This window comes from Cetorhinus maximus, chromosome 3 (assembly GCF_964194155.1).
Source record: "Cetorhinus maximus chromosome 3, sCetMax3.hap1.1, whole genome shotgun sequence".
NCBI lineage: Eukaryota > Metazoa > Chordata > Chondrichthyes > Lamniformes > Cetorhinidae > Cetorhinus > Cetorhinus maximus.
This window is the reverse complement of record NC_135881.1, coordinates 18254235-18280476: the sequence shown is the minus strand read 5'-3', so window position 1 is coordinate 18280476 and position 26242 is coordinate 18254235. Positions and strand designations below refer to the sequence as shown.

The following is a 26242-nucleotide window of genomic DNA, read 5'->3' as shown; positions in this document are numbered from 1 at the left end:
TGCCTTTAAGCGGGAGGTAAATAGATTTTCATTGGCGAAGTTGGCTCCAAGGTGAGAGACCTGATGATAGGAATTTGGAATTAGATTCTTTTACTCGGACTTGATAATCCAATATTGAACTATGCAGGCTAGCAATTCAGTGTGGTGTTGCTAATTGACAGCAGCTTGTCTCATAAAGTACAAATAGTACGCCTTTCACTGAAGGTTAGGATTGTTTCCAGTCAGCTCAAGATAACCCTGCAAGCTAATGTTGTAAGAGGTAAGAGGATCATAGCAAGATAGCAACAGGAATCTGGCCATTTTTCTGAGCTAGTAAGTCAAATAGTTTTAGATTATTAAATTCTAGCCATCCTTATACACACTTGGAGCTCACAAAGTCCTAGATTTTACTAATCCGAGCCCAGGTTTTGCAGCTTTAAGTAAAATGGTGTGTGCCCCTATGTAGAGAGAATACGTGCTCTAGAAAGGAAAATGTATTGTCAATTAATGCTGTACTGTAACTGATGCAGTCATCATGAGAGCATTATGGTGTGATGCAAACCATATTAGTAGAATCAAAATGTTTTTGTTAAGCATTCAGGTTATATGATGAAAGCAATTTTTAAATATCAAAGGTACCTTCATATTCAACTATCATGTTGAAATTTGTTAGTTGACATTCTTTCGATTGCCCACTGTATTTTCAGTGGAAGATTCATAGAAACCCCTTAAAAATTAACAATTTTTCTGGGATTTGCAAGGAATTCACACAAAAGTTACATCCGATAATTGGAGAACCCCTATGGAAATTCATCTCCTAGCTATTTTACAGAAAGCATCTGAGATACTTTACCTGCTGGTGTAGAAGTATATTATTACAAGTAAATTTTCAATATGTAGTATGATGCTCAAGGCTTGTTCTTTCTCTCCTTTTTCCACCATTTTTTCTTCCTTTCTGTGTTGCATTCTGAATACATTAACTTTCAGGCTATTGTTATGGTGCCTTAGACAAGTGGTCATTTGTGATACTGGCAGTTAGACCCTGAAATCCCTAACATCCACTTTGTTGGCGCAAGTATGACTAGGCGGAGCCCCCATTCATCCTAGCCAGAAGCTGGAGATCCAGCCCTAAACACTGGGAATGGATTCAGTTGCAAAACTAGCGTGGGTGCTTGAGTAGTGCTTACCCCAATAATGCTCGCCAGGAGATGTGAAGTGTCCAAGGCAAGAAAACCACATATAGCTCACCAATCGGATCTAAAGATTTTTTCCATTGTATTCTGTCTAGCACTATTCTATATTGCACTAGAGAGGATACAGAGGAAATTTATCAGGATGTTGCTAGGAATAGAAATTTTTAAGTATGAGGAAAGATTGGATAGGAAGCTTAGAGGAAATTTAGTTGAGTTGTATACAATTATGAGGGGCCTAGATAGAGTGGATAGCAAGGACCTATTTCTGTTAGCGGAGAAGTCAGTAACAAGGGGGCAAATATTTAAAGTAATTGGTAGAAGGATTAGAGAGGATTGAAGAACTTTTTTCACCTGGAGGAAGGTGATGGCCTGGAATTCACTGCCTGAAAGCGCGCAAGAGGTCGAAACTCATAGTGTTTAAAAAGTACTTGGATATGCAATTGACCTAACTTATCTCAGTGTACACATCTGCCTAGGCTCTACAAAAACAGCTTACATATTTTCAGCTGAGTCATGTGCACCAAGCTTTTGAAATCTGACTTGCAAACTACTAACCTCAGCGCTAAAAGTTTTTAACCTCATTACTAATGAGAGCTTTACATAATGAATGTAAAAGTAGCTCGCAGTGGTTTTAGATAACTTGAGACTCATCATAGTACAATCAGTTTTCAGGACCATGGGTGTTTAGTAGTGACTGTCAGCTAACTGCTGGATTTTAAGACTGGATCCTGGGAATCCTGCATCTTCTGGGAAAGTCATTTCAGTAGGTTCCAACGGATTTACATTTAGTTTGAAACCAATTGTATGAGATCTGTGTGTCTGGGAAATAGTGGGTGTGTTATAGTATCCATACCACTCAGAACTGGGTCTATTTTCCAACAGCAGTTGGAATAAATAGACATGATTTTTAAAATTATAACTTTTTTTGTTACAGCCTTCCATCCTGTAAGACAATGGTTTGCGCTGTGGTGGTCAGCTCTGTGTTCAGCATTGCTTGGTGTGGTTCAGGAGCCCCACTCCGGCATGGCAGTCTCTTTTTGCTGTAAAGGAAGACAGTGGGCTGAAAGGGTGCATGATTTGCTGGCCTCTGTTTTCTCTGGGTTCTCTTCTTGGCAGGCTGACCTTTTCGCTTCTGGTTGCCTCTGCCACTCCTCTTCCAGCCAACCTCCAAATGTCAGGGCTGTCAGCAACTGTCTCCCAGTTGTCAGTGTTATTGTCTGCTATGTTCATGCCTGACTTGCAGGTGTCCTTGTAGCAGAGGCATGGACAACCAGGAGGTTGTGACTCAGTGGCCAGTTCACTGAACAGAAAGTCTTTGGGTATACTGCTGTCATCTATCCGATGAACATTGCCGAGCCAGCGCAGACGTCATTAGCTTAGCAATGGGTGTATTCTGATGGAACTAGCACACCCCTGGGACCCCTGAGTTGTGACCTTGCCCTGCCCAGAGATGCCAAAGATATGTCAGGGATAGTGAAGGTGGAAACTGCCTAGCCTATGTTATCCAGGCCTCACCACTGTAGAGGAGTGCGGTGAGGACACAGGCTTGGTAGACTCGCAGTTTGGTGTTCTCAGTCAGGTTGCTGTTGTGCACACTCTCTCACTCATCCGATGGTCAAACCAAACTCTTTACAGGTGTGAACGAGTCTGTCCATTTGCTGCTGAAGGTGTTCCTTGGTATGAAATGCTAGTGCATCATCATCAGTGTAGAGCAACTCTCTGATGAGGACTTGGCGCTCCTTTATCTTAGATCTCAGGCGAGCAAGGTTGAACAGCTTTCTGTCAGTTCTAGTATGTAAGTAGACACTCTCTGTACATGACCTGAAGGCATATGATAGCAGTAAAGAGAAGAATATGCCAAAGAGTGTTGGTGCCAGAATACAACCCTGTTTGACCCCACTGCAGATCTTAAAGGGTTCAGATGTTACCTTGTCATAGCTGACCTTATCCTTCATGTTGTCATGGAAAGAAGAGATCACATTGAGTAACTTCAGCAGGCAGCCTGTTTACTCCAGCAGCTTATATAGATCTCTTCTGCTGATGTGGTCGAATGCCTTGGTGAGATCAATGAAGGCAATATATAGTGGTCTCCTTTGTTCACGGCATTTCTCTTGCAGCTGCGGATCTGAGAAGATCATATCAATTGTACATCTTCCAGTTCTGAGACCACACTGTGATTTGGGGTAGATGTGTTCAGCCAATATTTGCTGTCTGACAAGGGCAACACAGGCAAATACTTTTCCCACGATGCTTAGCAGGGAGATGCCTCAACAGTTGTTGCATTGCTGCGGTTACCCTTGTCCTTGAACATGGTCACAATCTTTGCATCATGCATATCCTGGGCCACTGCCTTCTCCCTCCAGCAGAGACAGAGAGGTTCGTACAAATGCTACATGAGTGCCAGTTTCCTTTGCTTGATGAGTTCAGGTGGTATAGCATCAGCACCTGGAGCTTTGCCCAATAGCTTTGCTAACCTCCACCATTGTGGGTTCAATAGCTTTCTGTGGTGTTTAGCGCTTCCTGTCTGCCTATCACACAAATCAGTAATATGGTATATGAATTTCAATGCCAGTGTGATGCTAGGTATGTAAGCCATATGTTCCAAAGACAGGCGGATCGTATCAAACAGCATATCCCAGCTGCTGTTCGCAACGGGCAGGGTACAGACCATACCCAACCATCCTGCACTTGCAAAACTCAAAACACAGTGCCCAACATTAGAAATGATTCCGCGATTGGACAACATTTGTTAAATAATCCTCAATGTGCCAAGAATTACGCTGACAACCAATTTAAGATTGTCAGTCGGGCTTGCAGTCTGGTGCATTTGCATGTACTGGAAGCTACATATATTAATGCACAGGGCCCTGTTCTTTTGCAGACAAAGAGAACATATACATACATTGGGCCTATTTCAACTAAACGAAGTAGGTGACAGCCATTTGCTGACTTATTCCTCAGGGCAATGCCTTGACCAATCAGGGTCAAGCTGCCTGTTTCAAATTTCAAACAATGCTTGGCAGTTAACTGTCAATCATCATCAGTGGTGCATTCTCCATGACAATGCCAATTGGCAACTTTTCACATACAATATAAATTGTTGTTTTCCCCCTTATATTGGTATTCTTCGGAGTGTCCTGATGAGTGCAAGATGAAAAGCTTAGATATGTTTCTTTTTTCAGCAATAATCAAGTTCTGTACTACCAAATGACTATTCTCTGTCTGTTCGCATTTATCTTTCCTAGGCCATGCTGTCCAAAGCAGGAGAATCATGCCTCATGTTCGACGCCTACTCTTGCACTGGAATCCCCAAGTAGATAAAAATGTTCTGACTTAGGGATTCTGCTGATAGCAATGTCAGGCTCCTCATAGAACTGATCTTTTGCCCCTATAGTGGAATACAACTTTGGATCATAAATACTCATGAGGTTAACTGGCCCTGCTTGAGTTGAGAAGTGGATGGAGAGAACACATTCTGAATCATTTGTGGGGGGTTCGAGCATCAAGAGTAGTGAATTCCTTACAGCAAAGCCGACACCATGTTTCCTACATGCATTTCCTCTGAACTCTTCCTCTGCCAAATGAATGTATAGTGTTTTTCTGGGGAGAATTTTCAGCATGTCGGGCAGGCAGGTCGGGTGCAGGCGTGGGCGGGCGCAGAGCTGATCGCCGCCCGCGCCGCCATTTTACGCGGGCAGGCCAATTAAGGCCCGTCCAGTGTGAATCGCAGCTCCCGAGAACAGCAGGAGGGGGTGGGTGGAAGCAGGAATCTAATGACCACCGGCTCCACTGGCGACCCAGCGGCCTGTTTAAAAACTGTGCAGGCAGCCTTCCAAAGGCTGGCAACGATGGCGACCAGAAGGGTTCCTGAGAGCGCTCTCGAGATCAGACCAGGCAGGCCGGTGGGGTACTGTGCCCCTCGATTCTCAGATGAGTGCCTTGCTGCCCTCCTCAAGCAGGTGGCAGCACGACGTGAAATCATCGTGCCAAGGGACGGGAGGATGAGGACCCCCACATGCCAAAACATGCCTGGAAGGAGGTGGCAGAAAGGGTCAGCGCACACAATGTGGTGCGACGCATCTGGGTTCAGTGCCACAAGCGCTTCAACAGCCTCTTGCGATCGGGAAGGGTGAATACCATGTTGGCATGGGTCACTTAGCACAGCAATTAGATTGGCCCCCCTGGCCTCACCCCCCAACTCTGAATGTAGTTACTGCATTGAATCATTCACAGCATATGGCCTTCACTGGGAGGGCCAGCATTTATTGCCCATGCCTAGTTGACCCTGAGAGGGTGGTCCTGAGCTGGGTTCTGTATCCGCTGCATATGGTGCACTTACACCCACAGTATTGTTTTGGAGGCGACCTCAAGGACCTGTACCTAGGCGCAGTGCTGGAACGCCGAAACATTTCAAAGTCAGGATGCTGATTGACTGGGAGGGGAACTTCCAGGTGGCGGGGCAGCCATCCATCTGCTGCCCTTGGCACACTAGCTGGTAGTGCGTCCTTGCTTTGGAAGGTGATACAATGTGATTGGCAAATGTTATGGAGGCAGCATCTGTGCAAGGGGGTCAGCCCTGGCTGCTTGCTGTGAGTGTACGGCGGCTCCAGGATCACGATCCACATAAGCCCTGCAATGTTTCACTCAGGTGGGAGTAGCAGGGCTGCAATGGCAATCCAGGTGCAGGGTGGACTAATCAATGCCCCTCTCCCCTTTTCAGGAGAAGACTGCACACAATAACGCTCAGCAGATGCGGACTGACGAAGGGCAGGCACAGTCGCTCTCTCTCACCAGATATACGCAGGAGGCTCTCGAGCTGGAGAGGTGCCATGCGCCCAGGTCAACCGGCAGCGGTGAGGTCTTGGGTGTCAGTGGGAGGTAAGAGTGCCGTGCACTGAGGCCACAATGTCTGTTATTGCAACCATTCCACTGTTGACTGTTTAGTGAATTCAGCATCCAACATGGGTTTCCCATTTATTATGGAAGGAGGAGTGCATCCTTAACCGGGGGCCAGGCATGCACATTAACAGTGTCACAACTTCAACTAATCAAATGTCCATGTTCTTCCTTTCAGCCTCACCGGAGCACGCCCAGACCGAGGAGATAGAGGGCCCACCACTAACACCTGAGGACCCTGAAGAGTTACAAGCACCAGGATCACACCATCTCAGCCAGGCAGGCACCAGTGCAGATACCAGCACCTCGGTGTGGATAAGACTGTTGGCTAGTGTCCCGAGGCACAGTGGTGAGGGCACTTCACACTCACTTGAGGTGCAGGCGGAGACAGAGTGCCCACAGCGCGGCAGTCGGAGGACTGCAGGGCACCAGGAACTTGCTCAGTCAGTGGCTGATGATGTGCCTCTGGAGTCGCCCCTGAGGCAGCAGCACTGGAAGTCCAGCAGGGTCTGCGGGAGGATCTGTCGGAGATACATGAGGCAATGCGTGCCATGGTCTCTGTGATGGAGGAGTCGATGCGGAGGATCAGCAATGCATTGACCCTCATGGCCGAGTGCAATGCTTCCTCCATGGAGAGGGTGGCGACTCTCATGGAGAGGCTCCTCCAGGAGAACAATCAAGGCTTCCCAGGGATGCGCTCGGACCTGCAAGCCCTCACAGCGGCATTGACCTCAGCTGGTCAGTATCAGTGTGGGAGATGGATTGGGCACCCAGTATCCCAGCTAGGTGCCCATCCATCAGTGGTGAGCAGGGAGGTCCGAAGTGACCTCACGTTGGCACACAAGCTACCTGTCGTCTCTGCGGGCTCCTTTCAGAGCACTCCGGATGCAGGCAGCAGCTCCTCCGCCCCTCTGCCAGTGACCGTGGGATCCAATGAGGATGCAGCGACTGGGGAGATGCCAGCCATGCCACTGGCTGCTCCCTCCCAGGCGGGGCTATCACAGGCTCCACGGGCCAGAGGATGCCCGCCAAGGTCATCAAGGCCAACGGGACAGCAGAGTGAGCAGGCTGTCTCCAATGCCAGTGCCAGCAAGGGGGGAGCACCGAGACATAGCACCTGAAAATATAAGCATAAGGCACCTTAGGCACATCACGGGCTTCTCACTGGTGGTTTTCTGTTGCCCTGGTATTAATTGATTATTAGTCGGTTTGCAGCTCAACACCTGTGAATTAACTTCCTTTTCTGTTTTGTTTTATGAAAACATTAAATGCTTTAGTTCTGAACAATGCTCAGGGTGCTTCCTTACTTCTGCAGATGTTCAGGAACCCATGATGTTTTTGTCATTGAGCTTTATTGACAACACACATAGTTAATATTCCTAATCAGGCAGATGTTGCTCTTAGGTATCAAGTATGGAGCCTGCAGCCCTGGCATGTGTTGGAGGTCTATCTGTGGTGGGCTAGCTGAAGGTTCGTTAGATTAAAGCCTCCTGGGTGTCCCTGCCTCCCTGGAGGTTGCTCGGGTCAGCGTCTATTCCCTCAGTGTTCTCCTGAGTGTGCTCGTCCTCGGACTCACTACTGGACTCATCGTGTGCAGCCAGAGCATCTGCGTCTTCATCTTTCTCCACTGCGTCCCCCCTTTCCAGCGCCAGATTGTGGAGAGTGCAGCATGCAATCACTATCAGTGACACACGATCTAGGGGGGTATTGCAGTGCGCCCCCTGAACGGTCTAGGCATCGGAAGCACATCTTGAGAAGGTCGATGGTTCTCTCTACCACAGCCCTTGTGGAGGGGTGGCTCCTATTGTACCGCTGCTCAGCCTCTGTTCTTGGGTGGCAGAGGGGCGTCATGAGCCATCTTTTGAGGGGACAGCCCCTGTCACCCAGCAGCCATCCATCCAGCCAGGCTGGAGCACTGAAGAACCTCGGCATGTGGGAGTGTCTGAGGATGTATGTGTCATGGGAGCTGCCTGGGTACCTTGCACAGACTTGTGGAATCTGCATCCTATGGTCACACACTATTTGCATGTTCGTGGAGTGGAATCCCTTCCTGTTGATGAAGGCACCCGGCTCACCTGCTGGCGCCTTGATGGCCACATGTATGCAGTCAATTGCACCCTGGATGCGGGGGAACCCAGCAATTGCTGCGAAGCCTCTGGCTCGCTCTGCCTGGCTGGCCTTGTCCCAGCAGTAGTGAATGAAAGTCAATGCACACCTAAACAGATCGTCTGTCACGTACTTGACACAACTGTGGACAGCTGACTGGGAGACTCCGCAAAGATCATCTACAGACCCCTGGAAAGAGCTGGAAGCATAGAAGTTGAGGGCAGCCATGACCTTCAGTGCCACTGGCATGGGATGCCCACCCACACAGTTGGAGCTGATTGCAGGGTCTACCATCAGACAAATGGAGGTCACTGTCTCCTTGAGAGACAGAGCCTCCTTCAGCAGACATATTGAGGTAGCTGCTTCGCCGCCTGTAAACCCTGGCAGCAGGATAGTGGCGTCTTCTGCAATCCCTTCCGCCTTGCACTTCGTTAGCCCTGCGTCCCTTGTGCCTGCGCCTGTCCTCCCAAAGGTAGCTCTCCTGGAGGCTGAATATGGACTCCTGGCTGCCTCCCCCTTCTAGCCCTCCCTTCCTCCTCAGTGGAGGTGCCTCCAGTGGAGAGCACAACTCCCATTCCCAGGGTAAGGGAAGGCTGCCTGAAAGCTGCAAGGCCCCGAGAATGATGTTTACTCCAGAGTCCTGACCTGAAGCCCATTTTTCCTGTACAATCAGCTTTCAAGAGATTTGAAGTTCTCCTTTTCACACAAGCAAGTAGCAGTAAGTTCAAAAAGTAAATGTTTAATAAATAGCATTCGCGAGCCCACTGGCCTACTTGTTGTGCCCGTGCGACGCTCTGAAGATCGCACGGGCTCTGAAAAATCTCAGCCTATTAATGCCTCAAGGGCCTTAAGTGGCCCGTTAATTAATGGCGGGCGCACATCAGAGCTCATAGCACCCACCCACCGAACTATCACGATGGTACGCAGTGACGTCGGGATGCACGCCCAATGTCACCGCGTGTCATATTACACGTCGGTGTGTTGGGCCCGCGCCCACACACCGACATCAAAATTCTGGCCTCTTTCAGTGATCCATTCCTGGAAAGCCTGACCTCTTGTAGGGAAGCTTTGTCAATGTTCAATTTATCAAGTTCCATGTTGATTGCAGCTGTCTTGCGCACGTTATTCCAGTAATAGCCGTAAATCAAGAGGTGGAAGGGAGAAGGGAACTTGGTGAATTTACAATCACTAGGGAAGCCTTACTGAGCAAACTGTTGGAGCTGCGGGCTGACAAGTCTCTGGCTCCTGATGGATTTCATCCTAGGGTCTTAATAAAGGGGCTAATGAGGTCGTAGATGTGTTGATGTTAATTTTCCAAAAATTGCTAGATTCTGGAAAGGTTCCATCAGACTGGAAAGTAGCAAATATAAGTCCTCTATTCAAGAATGGAGGGAGGCCGAAAACAGGAAACTATAGGCCAGTTAGCCTGACGTCTGTTGTCGGGAAGGTGCTAGAATCGATCATTAAGGAGGTTATGGCTGGGCACTTAGAAAAACTCAAGGTAATTGGGAAGAATCAGCGTGGTTTTGTGAAAGGGAAATCATGTTTAACCAATTTATAGGAGTTCTTTGAAGGTGTAACTTGCGCCGTGGATAAAGGAGAGCCTGTAGGTGTCCTGTATTTGAATTTCCATAAGGCATTCGATAAGGTGTCAAAGGTTATTATGGAAAATAAAAGATCATCATGTAGGGAATAACATATTAGCATGATAGAAGATTGGCTGATTGGGAGAAAACAGAGCATGTGCTTAAATGGGTCATTTTCTGATTAGCAGGACGTAACGAGCAGAGTCCCGCAGGGGTCTGTGCTGGGGCCTCAACTTTTTACAATTTAGATCAATGACTTAGATGAGGGCACCGAAGGCATGGTAGCTAAATTTGCAGATGACACAAAGATAGGTAGGAAGGTATATTGTGAGGAGGACATAAGGAGGTTGCAGACAGATATAGATGAGTGGGCAAAAATTTGGCAGATGGAGTACAATGTGGGGAAATCTGAAGTTGTTCACTTTAGCAGGAAGAATAAAAAGCAGAGTATTACTTAAATGGAGAAAAACTGCAGAATTCCGAGGTGCAGAGGAATCTAGGTGTTCTCATGCATGAGTCACAAAAAGTTAGTATGATGGTACAACAAGTAATTAAGAAGGCTAATGGAATGCTATCCTTCATTATGAGAGGAATTGAACATAAAAGTAAGGATCTTATGCTTCAGTTATACAGGGCATTGGTGAGACCACATCTCAAATACTGTGTGCAGTTTTGGTATCCTTGCCTAAGGAAGGATGTAAATGCGTTGGAGATGGTTCAGAGGAGGTTTTCTAGATTGATACCTGGAATGAGTGGGTTGTCTTATGAGGAAAGGTTAGACAGACTGGGCTTGTTTCCACTGGAGTTTAGAAGAGTGAGGGGTGACTTAATTGAAGTATATAAGATCCTGCATGGTCTTGACAAGGTGGACGTGGAAATGATGTTTCTTCTTGTGGGTAAGTCCAGAACTAGGGGGCACTGTTTTAAAATTAGGACCGCCCTTTTAGGACAGAGATGAGAAGAATTTTTTTCTCTCAGAGGGTTGTGCGACTTTGGAACTCTGCCTCAGAAGGCGGTGGAGGCGGAGACATTGAATATCTTTAAGATGGAGGTAGATTCTTGTTGGGTAAGGGAATCAAAGGTTACTGGGGGTAGATGGGAATGTGGAGTTAGTAATACAAACAGATCAGCTATGATCTTATTGAGTGGCGGAGCAGGCTCAACAGGCCAATTGGTCTACTTTTGCTCCAATTTTGTATGTTCGTATGACCAGATGCAAGTCGTCTGTCAATCTTGTGCACATGCTTTTGATGGTCCAGCTTTCCAATTGAAGAGTCGACATCTTCCTTTAGTTTGTTTCATTTGTTTGCCTAGTGCGATGGACTCCGTCCACTTGTTGAGTAGATTCTAAGCTCTAAGCACCCATTGATGCAGCTGGACTATGGCAGGTAAGCACCTTACTAGTCGAGGGCTGCCCAACTTGAGGTGGGCCGTGGCTGACCAGTGTGACACAATGGTCCTTCCTACCATCAGACACTGCCCGTAATGCCAACTGACCAGCCAGGAAGATTCTTCAACAGAACGGGATTCCGCTTCCTAAACTTCCAGCTGGTCTGCGCTCAAAGCAAGTACTTCATGCAAGGGTGTTCCTGATATGCTGGAAACTGCCATGATGCCTTCATCATTCAGCAATCGGAGGTGCCGCAGCTCTTTCTTCATGGAGCCATCTGAAATCCATGCATGGTATTTAGCAGATAAGGATTATTGCAAAAATGGTAAAAAGGCAGTTAAAGGCTCTGTATCTGAATGTGCACAGCATTCATTAAAAAATGGATGAATTGATAGCACAGATAGAAATAAATATGTATGAGCTCATAGCCATCACAGAGACATGGGCTGGAATTGTCCGTCCCCATTGGCGTCGGGCTTCATGGCGGGCGTGAGTGGACAATATCACAAGAAGACCAAAAATCGGTTTCACGACGTTGTGAAACCAGTGTGCGATTCGATGGTTCGCTCCGACTGTCAATGGCAGGCCGCCTTTCCCGCCACTGCATGTTGGGAAAGTCATTTTAAAACCTCTGCATACAATCATAAGCCCTGCTTGCTGGAATCATCCTCCCACACTGGATCATCCGGGCGCATCAGCGGGAAAACACAGCAGCTCAGAACACATCTTGACAACTGTGACATACAGAAGTTGGGACTTACCGTTAGGGCCTTGCTCACATTGCAGATATCCAAGGAGCAGAAGACGCTGGAGCCCTTCGGCTACCGGACCCTGTAGGAACACGTGTATCGCGTGCTGGGTAGATTTTCATGGACAAAGGTTCACTGAGAAGCAGCTCACAGAGGATGGAAGGTCAACATTGATGCCTGGGGTCTGCTTTGGGACATCAGGGTCTTGGCCATGGGCTGCTACGGATGATCGGTGGGAGCGTGGAGAGTAAAGTCTAGCTGTGAGTGGGAGAGGAAGGTGTATTGGAGGGGGTGCTATGGGGGGTGAGGTTGGGAAGAGGGGTACGAAGGTATTGGTTGGGGTGAGCTTGTGAGGATGGGGGAGGAGGTTGTAATGAGGAGAATGCAGAAACTGAGGAGGTAGGTGTAAGGGGGCAGGGAGTAAGGGAAGGAGTTCGGGGGGTGGGTTGGTGAAGAGTTCAGAGTGGGGGGAGGGGTCCGGGTGAGGAAGGAGACTGGGGGAGGAGGGAGTAAAGGTGGAGGAGGGGGAAAGGGGGTGAATATCCATATGAGCATCCAAGGGAGGCGTCTCTGGAGTCGATGACTGCCTGCTGGGGAGTGAACTGAGTGAGGGTGGGCTTGGTTTTTTTTATTCATTCATGGGATGTAGGCATCGCTGGCTAGGTAATGGTGAGTATGAGAGAGGGCAGATTGAGCGGTAGGGTAGGAGCGTGAGGGTGCAACAGTAGCGTTAAAAGGGCTGGCGTGCATGGTTAGTAGGGACTTGGAGGCAGACATGGACCCTGGGGGTGGGAAGCAGGAAGTCGGTGAGGTCATTGTGGATGGGGGTGGGATTCTCGGGAAGATCAGGAACATGCACGTTCACCTGGACATTGTGGAAAGAAAATGGTTCTGGCTGGTGGGGAGGTGGAAGGTGATGCCAGGGAGGATCAACAGTGATGGGAGAAAGGACATGGTGACTGTGGGAGGGGAAAGGACAGGCGAGCTGAAAACACATTTTACAACAACCATGCCTCTGAAATCGAAAATCAGAGGAGCCTTGTGTTGGACGGGCACACGTGCTGTGTGGGAGTACGACCAGTGGGTGGGTGGAGATGCAGATCAGCTTAGATGAACAACTGAAAGAGAACCCCCAGCAAGCAGCATTGAGATGAGTGTGATGGAGGAAGGCTTCACATGGGTGGGAGAATGCTTGCACAAGGCTCCAAGAGGCCCTGCCACACACACACACACACACACACGTGTCCCTCCCAAATCGCCTGTGGTCCGGCTGCGTGCAGCTGAACGGCCAATGCTGGGTGGGGGTGGGGTGGGGTGGGGGGGTGGTGGGGATTGCATAGGGAGGACTTGTGAAGCCTGTAAATGAAGCTGAAAGACACCATTACACATTACTCAGTGAAAGTTAATATATTTTCAGATTGTAAAGAGACAAGGGGTTGCATGGGTGAACACATTTTGTGATCAGAAATTCTTAACATTTCTAGGCCTACCACTTCTTCTGGGTGCTGCCCTGACATCTGCACAGGGGTGGAGTCAACCTGTGCAATGGTTGGCCCAGTTGCCTCTGATGACTTTGGCATGGGCCCTCTGGACGGCAGAGGCCTTGAGGGCCCCAGCTTGCTTTGGCTGTCCTCCTGTTGGCCAGCTGCTCCCTCTGCAGTGACAGAGGATGAGGTTGAGGGGACCACAGGTGAAGGGGACTTTGAGGGGGAGGATAACCTCTGAGATTCCTGAGTGTTTGACTCAGGGGTGTCCAGCTGCCACGCCTCCTTCTTTCGGGTCACCGAGGGCCCCAGCCTGAGTCCTTAAGGGGAAGCAGCACCTGGTGGGACGTTGAGGTGCCCCATTTCCCTCTCGTGTTGCCACTGCAGGAACTGACCCATGCTGGCTGCAATGGAGTGCAGGTCTGCGCACATCTCTGTGTTCTGCTGGACCAGGGCCTCCATGGCATCCGCCATCCTTCCCATGGAGATCTCCATACGTACAAACGTGGGCACCACTTCATCAGAGATGCACTGCTCTGACTCGTGTGCCACTCTGTTGAGGGCTTCCAGCAGCTCTGCGTGACATTCACCCGCTGTCTGGGTTTGTGTGAGTTGAGAGTGATGAGAAGAGTGACTTACTCTGGCCGAATGGATGAGACCATTCATCCTCTTCCTGCACTGGATGGCTGTCCTCTTTTGCAAGGCATTGGCGCTGACTACCGCTGCCACCACCTCCCGTGATGGATTGGTGACATTGTTTGCTGGTTTTTGCCCGGAGTGGGGTGGTAGGGGACTTCGCGGTAGGCCTCCACTGCATCCACTAGGCGCTCAAGTGAGGCGTCGCTAAATCTGGGGGCTGCATATTCCATACTTTTGGCAGCCATGAGTTCCCAGCAGCTTCCTATCCCTTGAAGAGTGCTAGCTCTGTGCAGGGGTGGCCCTTAAATGTGATGCCCAGTTTACTGAAAGCTTGAGGTGAGGGCAGGGCGGGCAATTCAGAGGCCGCCCTGCCACTGACCTGCCCTGTTTCCCAGGAATGCATTATTAATGAGGCGGGAATGGGACGGTACGACGTGAAAAGCCGCCATTGCAGCCGGCGGGCAAAACTTCCTTTATCCTGCCCACTACCACACTTAGTGCAAACTTGGATGATTCTACCCATGTTTGCAGGGTGACCAAGGCTGGGACCTGAATATTGAAGGGTATTTGTCTTTCGAAAAGATATCAAGCTTGGAAAAAGTGGTGCGGTAGCTCTGTTAATTATCGTACAGTAGTGAGATGACCTTAGCTCGAAAGAGCAAGGTGTAGAATCAGTTTGGGTGGAGATAAGAAATATAAAAGGCTATAGGTTACTTGTGGGAGCAATTTACAGGCCCCTAACAGTAGTCACACTGTAGGACAGAGTATAAAGGAAGAAATAAACGGTGAGTGTAAGAAAGGTGCTGCAATCATCATGGGTGACTTTAATCTACATGTAGATTGGACAAATCAGATTGGTAAAGGTAGCCTGGAAAATGAACTCATCGAGCGTATTTGGGACAGTTTCTTAGAGCAGTACATTCTAGAGCCAACCAGGGAACAGGCTATTCTAGACCTGGTAATGAGCAATGAGACAGGATTAATCAATAACCTCATGGTAAAGGAGCCTTTAGGTGAGAGCGATCGTAATATGATTGAATTTCATGTTCGGTTTGAAGGGGTGAAGTGTGGGTCTAAAACTAGTGTCTTAAACCTGCATAAAGGTATGAAAGCAGAGCTCACTAACGTGAACTGGAAAACTAGTTTAAAAGGTAGGACAGTAGATATGCATTGGCAGACTGTTAAAGAGATGTTTAATTACTCTCAGCAAAGATTTATCCCAATAAGAAAGAAGGATGCATCTGTGGCTAAATAAAGAAATTAAGGATTTTATCAAATTAAAAGAAATACTGTACAAATCTGTCAGAAGGTTGGTCAGATTTTCAGAATCAGCAAAGAATAATTAATAATGGAAACAAGGTATTTGTGTCTGTTCACTGTAGAAGGCTTAGAAAACTTCCTAGGGTAGAACTTTCCCCCCGTCGAGGGGGTTGTGCAGGCACGGGTGGTTGTGGACCTGATTTTTATGTGACGCATGCCTGGAAGTGCTGAGCATTCCCTTTGCGGGCAGGGCGGCGGTTCCCTGAGTCGGGGCCTGCGCTCTTTCACATGCATGCGAGCGAAAGAGCGCAGAAATCTCCCTGAGGCACAGAGCTGCCTCAGGGAGATTAGTTTAAGTTCCAAAGCTTTTAATAAAGAAAAAAAAATTTTTTTAAGACATGTCCCCTCATGCGACAGTGTCACATGAGCTGGGACATGTCAGTGAACTTTAATGAAAAAATGTATTTAATTTATAATCCCTTCATGAAACCTCATCCTGCCTGTGGATGAGGTTCCATGAAAAATGCGAAGGCTGCCTGGGCTCTTCGCCTGCCCGCCAACCTTAAGGTTTGATGGGCAGCTTTCTCAATAGCCTTAATTAGTTCATTAATGGCCTTAACAGGCCTTTGACAATTCAGCGGGTGTGCAGTCAACTCGGCTGTGCGCCCGCAGAACTGGAAATCTAAATGACGCGCGGTGACATCGGGACGGACATCCAACTTCACCCCGCGTCATTTTATGCCCCGGCGAGCGGGCCCCGCCCCCGCTCGCCGAGCCGAAGATTCAGCCCCTAAAGATACTTGAAAGGGAGGAACTTAAAACAATCCCATCACCAGGGAAAAGGTGGTGGGTAAAATATTAGACCTACAGGCTGGGAACTCCCCAGGACCAGATGGCCTGCATCCTGGGGTCTTAAAAGTAAGTGTCTGCAGAGATAGTAGATGCATTGGTTACAATCATCCAAAATTCCTTAGATTCTGGAAGGGTCCCAGTGGATTGGAAAATAGCTAATGTAACACCTTTATTCACGAAAGGGAGGAGACAGAAAGCAGGAAACTGCAGACTAGTTAGCCTAACTAAATTAACCTGTCAAAAGGAAATTGCTAGAATCCATTTATAAGGGGGTTATAGCAGGATACTTAGAAGATCATAACATCTTCATGCAGAGTCACAGAATCACAGAGTGCAGAAGAGGCCCTTCGGCCCATCGAGTCTGCACCGACACGTAAGAAACACCTGACCTACCTACCCAATCCCATTTACCAGCACTTGGCCCTTGGCCTTGAATATTATGACGTGCCAAGTACTCATCCAGGTACTTTTTAAAGGATGTGAGGCAACCCTCCTCCACCACTCTCCCTGGCAGCGCATTCCAGGCCGTCACCACCCTCTGGGTAAAAAGGTTTTTCCTCACATCCTCCCTAAACCTCCTGCCCCTCACCTTGAACTTATGTCCCCTCGTGACTGATCCTTCAACTAAGGGGAACGGCTACTCCCTATCCACCCTGTCCATGCCCCTCATAATCTTGTACACCTCGATCAGATCGCCCCTCAGTCTTCACTGCTCCAACGAAAACAGCCCAAATCTATCCAACCTCTCTTCATAACTTAAATGTTTCATCCCAGGCAACATCCTGGTGAACCTCCTCTGCACCCCCTCCAGTACAATCACATCCTTCCTATAATGTGGCGACCAGAACTGCACACAGTACTCCAGCTGTGGCCTCAACAAGGTTCTATACAACTCCAAAATGATCTCCCTACTTTTCATCCACAAACATTCACTCCCTCCACCACTGACGCACAGTAGCAGCAGTGCGTACCATCTACAAGATGCACTATAGGAATTAACCAAGGCTCCTTCTACAGCACCTTGCAAACCCACGATCACTACCATCTAGAAGGACAAACGCAGCAGATAGATGGGAATACCACCACCTGCAAGTTCCCCTCCAAGTCACTCACCGTCCTGACTTGGAAATATATTGCAGTTCCTTCACTGTTGCTGGGTCAAAATCCTGGAACTCCCTTCCTAACAGCACTGTGGATGTACCTACACCACATGGACTGCAGAGGTTCAAGAAGACAGCTCACCACCGCCTTCTCAAGGGCAATTAGGGATGGGCAATATATGCTGGCCCAGCTAACGAAGCCAACATCCCATGAATGAATAAAAAAAATACCACAATGCCACTGCCTCCCCATAACCAGGACAAAGGACAAATTAACCAGATCAAAGGACTGACATATCCATATTCAAGAGATGGTAAATGAAAGTTTTGCCTCTTAGAATAGTTGAAGCTGAGGAGAATTAAAGGTGATTTTCAGAGGACTATATCATACTCATGGGTTGGTCCCCACAGATGTAAATAACTTTAAGATTGATGTATCTTATAAGTGAATACGTAGGGAAATTAAGAATTAAAGCTGAGGGCATTACATACGTAGTTATAAACAATATTGTTAAGTTAAAGGTGCTTTTTTATTTAATTACTTTATGTATAATAAAGTTGTTTTGTTTTTAAAAAATGAAATCTTGTGGCACAGTTATATTGGTTAAAATGAGGTATTCGGATTTATTTTTTAAATGTTAATGGTCCCTAACTGGATCATAGTACAAGTGATTGAAAGCAGTAGGGCACTATTGGAGTAAAAGGATAGATTACAGAGGTTGGCCATGAGCCAAAGGTCTATTAAATGCCCGAACACTGGGTTCAGATATGGCAGGTGATAGAGTGTGTTGGGAGATGGTGGCATAGTGGTAATGTCACTGGGCTAGTAATCCAGATGACTAGGCTGAGCTCTGGGTATAAATCCTACTGTGGCAGCTGATGGAATTTAAATTCAGTTAATTAACCTGGAATATAAACTAGTCTCAGTAATGGTGACCATGACAACTATCATTGATTCTGATAAAATAGAATTAGCTTAAACTTAAAGAAGTTTGTTTTTCTGAAATAAACTGGAGCCCACTGTCAGAAACAAAACACTTCAGTTATGGGATTGTCACCATGCTTCAACAGTGTATATAGCAGGCTTGCTTTGCAAAACAATTGGACTGCAAAATCCTTTTGAAGCTGTTCTCCTGGCTCTGGCAGTAAGTATATTGCTCTTGATTCCTCACGGTTTAAAACCTCAAATCCACTTTCAAAAGATTGTGGATTTGTTTTATTAATATTAAATATATTTTGTATCATGCGGAAAATGCGGTGAGCTTCAAAAACCTATTGGACAACACTGATCTAGAGGACTCTTATACAAGGGGATAGAAGTTACTCTACAGCGATACAAAGCCCTGGTTATGCCTGGAATACTGAGAGCAGTTCTGGGCACCACACCTCAGAAAGCAGATATATTAGTATTCGACAGAGTGTAGTATAGATTGATCAGGATTACACCTGGGGCAGAATTTTTCGCTCGATGGGCGGGTGCATGCCCGACCCCCTTGAGCATGAAATGACACACGTTGGCATTGGCTGTGCAAGCCAACGTCAATGCTCCCTCTCGTGATATTTTGCTAGGTGGGCGTGCAAGTGAGATGGAGGCCCAGCTGCCATTAATTAAGAGGCCAGTTAAGGCCCTTGATATACCAATTGTCTCTGAGTTTACATAGGCCATGTGAATTTTCGGCTGTCACACGGGCAAAACGGGCAGGCCACAATTTGCAGAAGCTCATCCACAGGATGAGCAGGATAAGAAGGGTCAGTGGCATTGTCAATATGAGTTGTGTGGAGCTTTGGAAATCATGTGCTGCACGATCGGTTGATTTTGTGAACTGGAGAGCTTCATCTCGCTTCAGAGCTGCATTCTGAGCATTTCTAGGCTTCATTTCAGGACTCATTGGTGTCTTCCAGGCCCCCAGAGGATTCAGACCAAGTGGGCCCTTCCAGGTATCTGACAGTCTTCCATGACCCTGGTAATGGGGATTGTGGTCTCTGCTGGGGGCACCTCCTCTGAGGAGGAAGAGAGGGCAGAAGGGAGAGGAGCACTGGTGTCCCTATACAGCTTCCAGGGGAGCCACCTGTGTGAGGAGAGGCACAGGCACAAGGGGAGGCAGGGCCAGCAGGCAGTCCAAGGCGGAAGGAGCCACAGAAGACAGCACTATCCCGCTGCCAGGGTTTACAGGCCGTGATGCAGCCTCAATATGTCTGAGGTGCAATGCTGAAGGAGACTCTGTCTTTCAAGGGAGACAGTAACCTCCATTTGTCAGAGGATCGGGCCTGAAATCAGCTCTGACTGTGTGGGTGGACGCCCCATGCCAGTGGCTTTGAAGGTCACAGTGGCCCTCAACTTCTATGCCTCCGGCTCTTTCCAGGGCTCAGTGGGGGATCTGTGTGGAGTCTCCCAATAATCTGTCCATAGTTGCATCAAACTGATGTTAGAAGCTCTGTTCAGGCATGAAATGACTTTCATTCGTTACCATACGGATGAGGCCAGCCAGGCTGAGCGAGCCAGAGGCTTTGCAGCGATTGCTGAGTTCCCTCGCGTCCAGGGTGCCATCGACTGCACACATGTGGGCATCAAGGCACCAGCGGGTGAGCCGGGTGCCTTTGTCAACAGGAAAGGATTCCACTCCATGAACGTGCAGAAGTTTTTGACCACAAAGTGCAGATTCTGCAAGTTTGTGCAAGGTACCCTGGCAGCTTCCATAACACTTTCATCCTGAGACGCTGCCAGGTCCCGAAGCTCTTCAGTGCTCCAGCCTGACTGGATGGATGGCTGCTGGGTGACAAGGGCTATCCCCTGAAAAGATGGCTCATAGAAACATAGAAAATAGGAGCAGGAGTAGGCCATTTGGCCCTTCGAGCCAGCTCTGCCATTCATTATGATCATGGCTAATCACCCAACTTATTAGCTTGCTCCTGCTTTCTCCCCATGTCCTTTGATCCCTTTCACCCCAAGAGCTATATCTAACTCCTTCTTGAAAACATACAATGTTTTAGCCTCAACTACTTTCTGTGTTAGTGAATTCCACAGGCTCACCACTCTCTGAGTGAAGAAATATCCCCTCATCTCAGTCCTAAATGGCCTACCCCGTGATGTGGTAACTTTAACAAATGGACCACAGGAGTCTCAGGTACAGGCCACAATCATTTATTTGAGCAGTTGCAAGGAGAGAACCATCTCATTGCAGCTTGAGATAGCACTCTGCTAAATTACAAGTGTTCAGCATATTTATGCATTATTGGTCACATACAAGAACATTCTCCAGATTCCGATCTCGTCAACATATAGTCAACATCTTGTCAACATTTACATTAAACAGACATCTCTGGTAACAGGTACATGCATCATATGTCCCTATTTTCACCCAGGCAGAGACCTTCCCTACTATCTAAGCTGGCACAATCTACCCTTCCCCTATCTGTTGAAGAGCACACTTAATCTTAGTTGTTTTCCAACCTAAGTCTCCAGTCTAACTCCCAGGACCTTGCTAGTAATTGCAAACCCTGGGGGTGTACAAGGTTCGAGAGTGTATAAGGTTCTTTTGGTTTAACTGTTTAACTGTTGATTTACTAGTTTGCACTGGCCTGCCTGTAGATTCTAATTTAAGTAATTCATTCCCTTATAATGAATTCTCCCTTACCATAAATTCTCACTTACTTTCTTCCCCCTAACATCTGTATCCTCAGACTGTGACCTCTGGTTCTGGACTCCCCCATCATCGGGAACATCCTTTCTGCATCTACCCTGTCTAGTCCTGTTAGAATTTTGTAGGTTTCTATGAGGTCCCCCTTCATTCTTCTGAACTCCAGTGAATATAATCTTAACCGACTCAATCTTTCCTCATATGTCAGCCCTGCCATCCCAGGAATCAGTCTGGTAAACCTGGTCATGGTCATCAACATGTCATGATGCCTCTCCGCCACCCAAGCACAGAGACCGAGCAGGGTTACAACAGGAGCCATGCCTCCACAAAGGCGGTGGTAGAGAGAACCATATGTCTTCTAAAGATGCGCTTCTGATGCCTGGACCGTTCAGGGGGCGCACTGCAATACCCTCCAGAGCAGGTGTCACTGATAGTGGTTGCATGCTGCACTTTCCATAATCTGGCACTGGCAAGGGGGGACCCATTGGAGGATGAGGACGTTGACACAGCTGCGCAGGCCACAGATGATGAGTCTAGTCGTGAGTCCGAGGATGAGCACGGTGAGGAGAACGCTGAGGGCATGGAGCCAGATCTGGGTAACCTCCAGGGAGGCAGGGACACCCGGGACGCGTTGATCCAACGCTCCTTCAGCTAGCCTACCAAATAAGAACCACCACCACATGCCAGGGCTGCAGGCTCCTTACTCGATCCCAGAGAGGACCATTTCCTTAGCCACCAACATACACCCTGTGCCTGTGTAATGAAGTTTCAGGAGACACACGTTCACCATTATATAATGGCTTACCCTGCATCTACAGAACAAATGAGGCATATGGAGGCCAATAGCACAAAATAAAATCTAATTTAATTGTGCATGTGAAGCATAGCTGAAATTAACATAAACTGATGTTCTTAATCACGCCATTAAAAAAGTTAAAGCAAAACGGGGGAATAAAATATCACCCATGATGAGGCCATCTTGTGCTTAAGGTGCTTTACATTTACGTTTGTGGGTGCTACTTCTAGGTGCTGCCCCCTCGCTGGCACCGGCATTGGAGACAGCCTGCTGACTCTGCTGTCTTGTTGGCCTTGACGACCTTGGCGGTCATCCTCTGACCCGTGGAGCTTGTGAAGGCCCTGCCTGGGAGGGAGCGGCCAGTGCAACAGCTGGCATCTCCCCAGTTGCTGCAGCCTTATCAGATGCCATGGTCACTGGCAGAGGGGTGGAAGAGCTACAGGCATCATCAGAGCGTCCTGAGAGGAGCCCACAGAGACGACAGGCAGCTTGTGCGCCAACGTGAGGTGGCATTGGAACTGCCTGCTCACCATTGATGGACGTGCACCTAGCTGGGATACTGGATGCCCACTCCATCTCCCACGCTGACACTGACCAGTTGAGGTCTTTGCCGGTGGGTTTGCAGGTCCAAGTGCATCCCCAGGGACCTCTGATTGTGTCCCTGGAGTAGCCTCTCCATGAGAGTCACCACTCTCTCCATGGAGGAAGCATTGCACTCGGCCATGAGGATCAACACAGTGGTCATGCTCCACAGGGACCCCTCTCAAATGGACACCATGGCACACATTCCCTCATGGACCTCCGCCAGATCCTCCCACACACCCCGCTGGACTTCCAGCATCTGCTGCCTAATGGGTGACTCCAGAGGTCCATCATCAGCCATTGACTAAGCGTTGTCCTGGTCTCCAGCAGTCCTCCAACTGCTGGCGCCCTGAGCACTCTCTGCCTCTGCCTGCACCTCAAGCGAGTGTGAAGTGCCCTCACCAATGTGCACCGAGATACCAGACGGCAATCATATGCCCACCGAGGAACTGGTATCTGCGCTGGTGCCTGCTTGGCAGAGAGGGTGTGACGCAGGTGCATGCTGAGCACGGTGGTCCTCCAGGGTCAGGGGTGGGCCTTCAGGGTCCTCATTGCGAGCGCCTGCTGGTGAGCCTAAAAGGGAGACGAAGGACATGACACTGTAACCACGCATGCCAGGCACCCTGGTGAGACAACAGATATCTGCATCTTGGTGCCCTCGTCTTTCAATTATCAATTGGGACTCCAGTTTCGAGGCTCACATCAATATAGAGGCAACACTACAATGGTTGTAATGGCCGACATTCTCACCTCAGTGCATTGCACTCTTACCTTCGTCTAGCACCCCAACCTCACCGCGGCCAGTTGACCGAGGTGCATGCTGCCTCACGACCTCCAGTGCCTGCTGCTCATAGCGCATCAGGATTAGGAACTGTGGCAGTCCCCCACCAGTCCATGACCTCTCAATATTGTTATGGGATGTCTTCTCCTGAAAGGCTAGAGGAGCATTAAGTAGCCCACTTTGTAACTGCATCACCATTGCAGCCTGGCCAACCCCAACTGAGGAACGCCTGGCAGGGCTCAGCCGATTTGTGGCCCTTGAGCCACAAGGCACTCAGTCCACAAGGCAGCCAGGGTTCACCCTCTTGGCCAGCTCTGATGTCATTGACAGTTGCCACTCACTCTAACACCCCTCAAGTCCACGGGGGGATGGCCAGCTCTTAAGTGTTCTGCACACTGACCTATGTCAACACATTACTCACCCTTCCCAATCGCAGCAGATCGTTGAAGCGCTTCCGGCACTGCACTCATGTGTGCCTCACCATGTCGTGGCTGCTCACCCTGGATGCCACCTCCTCCCAGGTCTTTTTGGTGAGGTGTGGGGGCCTCCTCCTCCCATCTCTGGGGACAAGGGTTTCCCTCCTGGATGTCACCTCTTCCAGGAGGTCAGCAAGGCATTCATTGGAGAAACGTAGGGCCGATGGCCCTGCCGACCTGCCCTTCTGCCAGCCGTGTCTAGCCGCACTGGAATCCATCGAGACTTCAGCATCCTTCTGTGGCAGCCTTCCAGGGGCTGCCTGGGCCCCTTTTGAATCGGCTGCCAGGTCACCATTGGACCCGGTGGACATCATGCCCTTCCGGAGTTTCCCCAGCTGCCTTTCACGCTGGGCGGGCCTTAATTGGCCTGCCAGCATGAAATCGCGGTGCCCTGACGATTGTGGGCGGCGGTCGACCGCCCCGCCTGCTGCCACTGAGCCCGCCTGCCAAGGGCAAAATTCTGCCCCTGAATCCCAAAGGTTAAATTACAAAGAGAGAGATTTCAGAAATTTTGGCTGTACTCCCTGGAATTCAGATAGTTATAGGATAATTTGATCGAAGTTTTCAAGATGTTAAGATGAACAGACAGATTAGATAGTGAGAAGCTATTTCTGCTAGCTGGGAAATCTAGGATTAGGGGGCATAATCTAAAAATTAGAACCAGGCCTTTCAGGAATGAGATTAGCAAACATTTCTAAACACAAATGATGATGGAAGTTTGGAATAAAAACAGAAAATGCTAGAAAAATTCAGTTGGTGTGGCAGCATCTGTAGAGAGAGAAACAGAGTTAACTTTTTGAGTCTGTATGACTCTGTTTCTATTTCAGATTTCCAGCATTCACAGTATATTACTTTCACCTCATGGAAGTTTGAAACTGTTTTCCACAAAAGACAGTTGACACTTGGTCAGTTGTGAAGTTTGAATCTGAGATTGATAGATTTTTGTTAACCAATGATATTAAGGGATATGGGGCAACAGTAGGTATATGGAGTTAGGCTATTCAGATATGATCTAATTGAATAGCAGGTACGCTGGTTAAATACCCACTCATGTTTCAATGTTCTTATGAATAGAAGGCTATATTTCCAAGGTAAACAAATAAATAATAATGTAACCAGAATGTTTTTTATGTCCAATAAATATGACTTGTAAATAAGAGGAGAGGAGATAATCAATGTTCTGATAGATTTGTAATTTAACTTCTTAGCCTTGCCAGTGCTTTTCAAACAAGAACTTCAGAATGTGGAGGCAGAAGAGGGTGGTACAGCCAAATTGCACTGCGAGCTTACTAAACCTGATGCTGCAGTAGAATGGCGAAAAGGATCAGTGGTACTCCTGCCATGTGGAAAATATGAAATGAAGCAACAAGGTCCCATTGTAGAATTGTTCATCTGTGATGTAGAACCGGAAGATGCTGGTGAATACACGTGTGATTCTGGCGATAAACAAACCTCTGCTTCTCTAAATGTAAAAGGTAAAATGGTAGAAATTCATTTTGGAATTCAACTTCTGCTTTCGCAAGTTATCATCAGCATCTAAGTAATTGTATAAATCAGTTTTGCTCTTGACAATTTCCATTTTTCAATATTTCAAGACCAATTGATTTTATCTTCTTTTAGATTATTTGTTTACCGGTACATTGGTTAGAATTGATTATACATTTTTATTTGGTGAAGGGAAGTGAGAGTGGTTGGGCGATTCGAATGTAGTCATCTGGAGTTTAGGTTGGTGATTGGACCTGGTAAAACTAAAATAAATGTATTGAATTAGGAGCAGTGATGGAGTGTTGAATATATGATAACTGTAATATATGGTTAGGATTATGAAAAACTGATTCACCCCACAAAATGGGAATGATTTTAATATGCAGGAATAATGTATTTTGACCGAGCGGAGAGGGAGGTGGTAGACATTTACACATTCAAGGTTACTTAAAAGTCAAAAAAGTTGAAGTGGTATCACAAGAATGTAAATCAGAAGAGTCTGACAGAAGCTAACAAGCTAGTTAGAGGATAGATTAACAACAAGAGTCCATTACAGTCCCAAGACAGATAGAAGATAGCAGCATTAAAACAATAGCTGTTCCTTCTGAAAACCGTACAACTGGTGGCTCAAAGTTTATTTTTAATATTTTAGCAGTTAGTCAAAACAGAATTTTTTTATTTAAGTAAAACCATTCAGCTGTAAGTAACTTGAGGAATCGTTTTAGAAGGTGTTGCCTATATTTGTTGTATTACATAAAATGGGTGCATTGCAGTCAATTTCTTTAGAATTGCTATTCTGATACTTGCTGTGAATATTTTTCTATGTAGCCTTGCCTGTGCTGTTCAAAAAAGAGCTACAAAATGAAGAAGCTGAAGAGAGTAATGTGGTCACCTTGCATTGTGAACTTACTAAGCCTGGTGCTCCAGTAGAATGGAGAAAGGGATCTTTAATTCTTCATCCTAGTGACAAGTATGAAATGAAACAGGCTGGTGCCATTGTCCAGTTATTAATCCACAATGTTAATGTGGAAGATACTGGTGAATATACCTGTGATTCCGGGGACCAACAGACTGCCGCCTACTTGAAAGTTAATGGTAGGAGAAAAGTTACTATTCAGTAGAGATCTATTATAAATTGTGACCCTTGCTGATTGTTTACTGTTGCTCTTGCCTTCATGCTTCAAAACCTGGGTTCTTTTCATCACATGTTTTTCTTGCTTAAGCAATTTTAGTTTATCTGTTCCTGATAA

At 47.6% G+C, this 26242-nt stretch overlaps 1 protein-coding gene across 1 annotated transcript in view; it reads left to right on the top strand.

Moving 5' to 3' along the window:
- obscnb (obscurin, cytoskeletal calmodulin and titin-interacting RhoGEF b) overlaps window positions 1–26242 on the top strand; it is a 691209-nt gene that overhangs the window by 439188 nt on the left and 225779 nt on the right. Inside the window, exons 52-53 of the mRNA XM_078536828.1 lie at window positions 24716–24982; window positions 25821–26087. Coding sequence (XP_078392954.1) covers window positions 24716–24982; window positions 25821–26087 — 534 coding nt within the window. The remainder of the gene's footprint in view (window positions 1–24715; window positions 24983–25820; window positions 26088–26242) is intronic.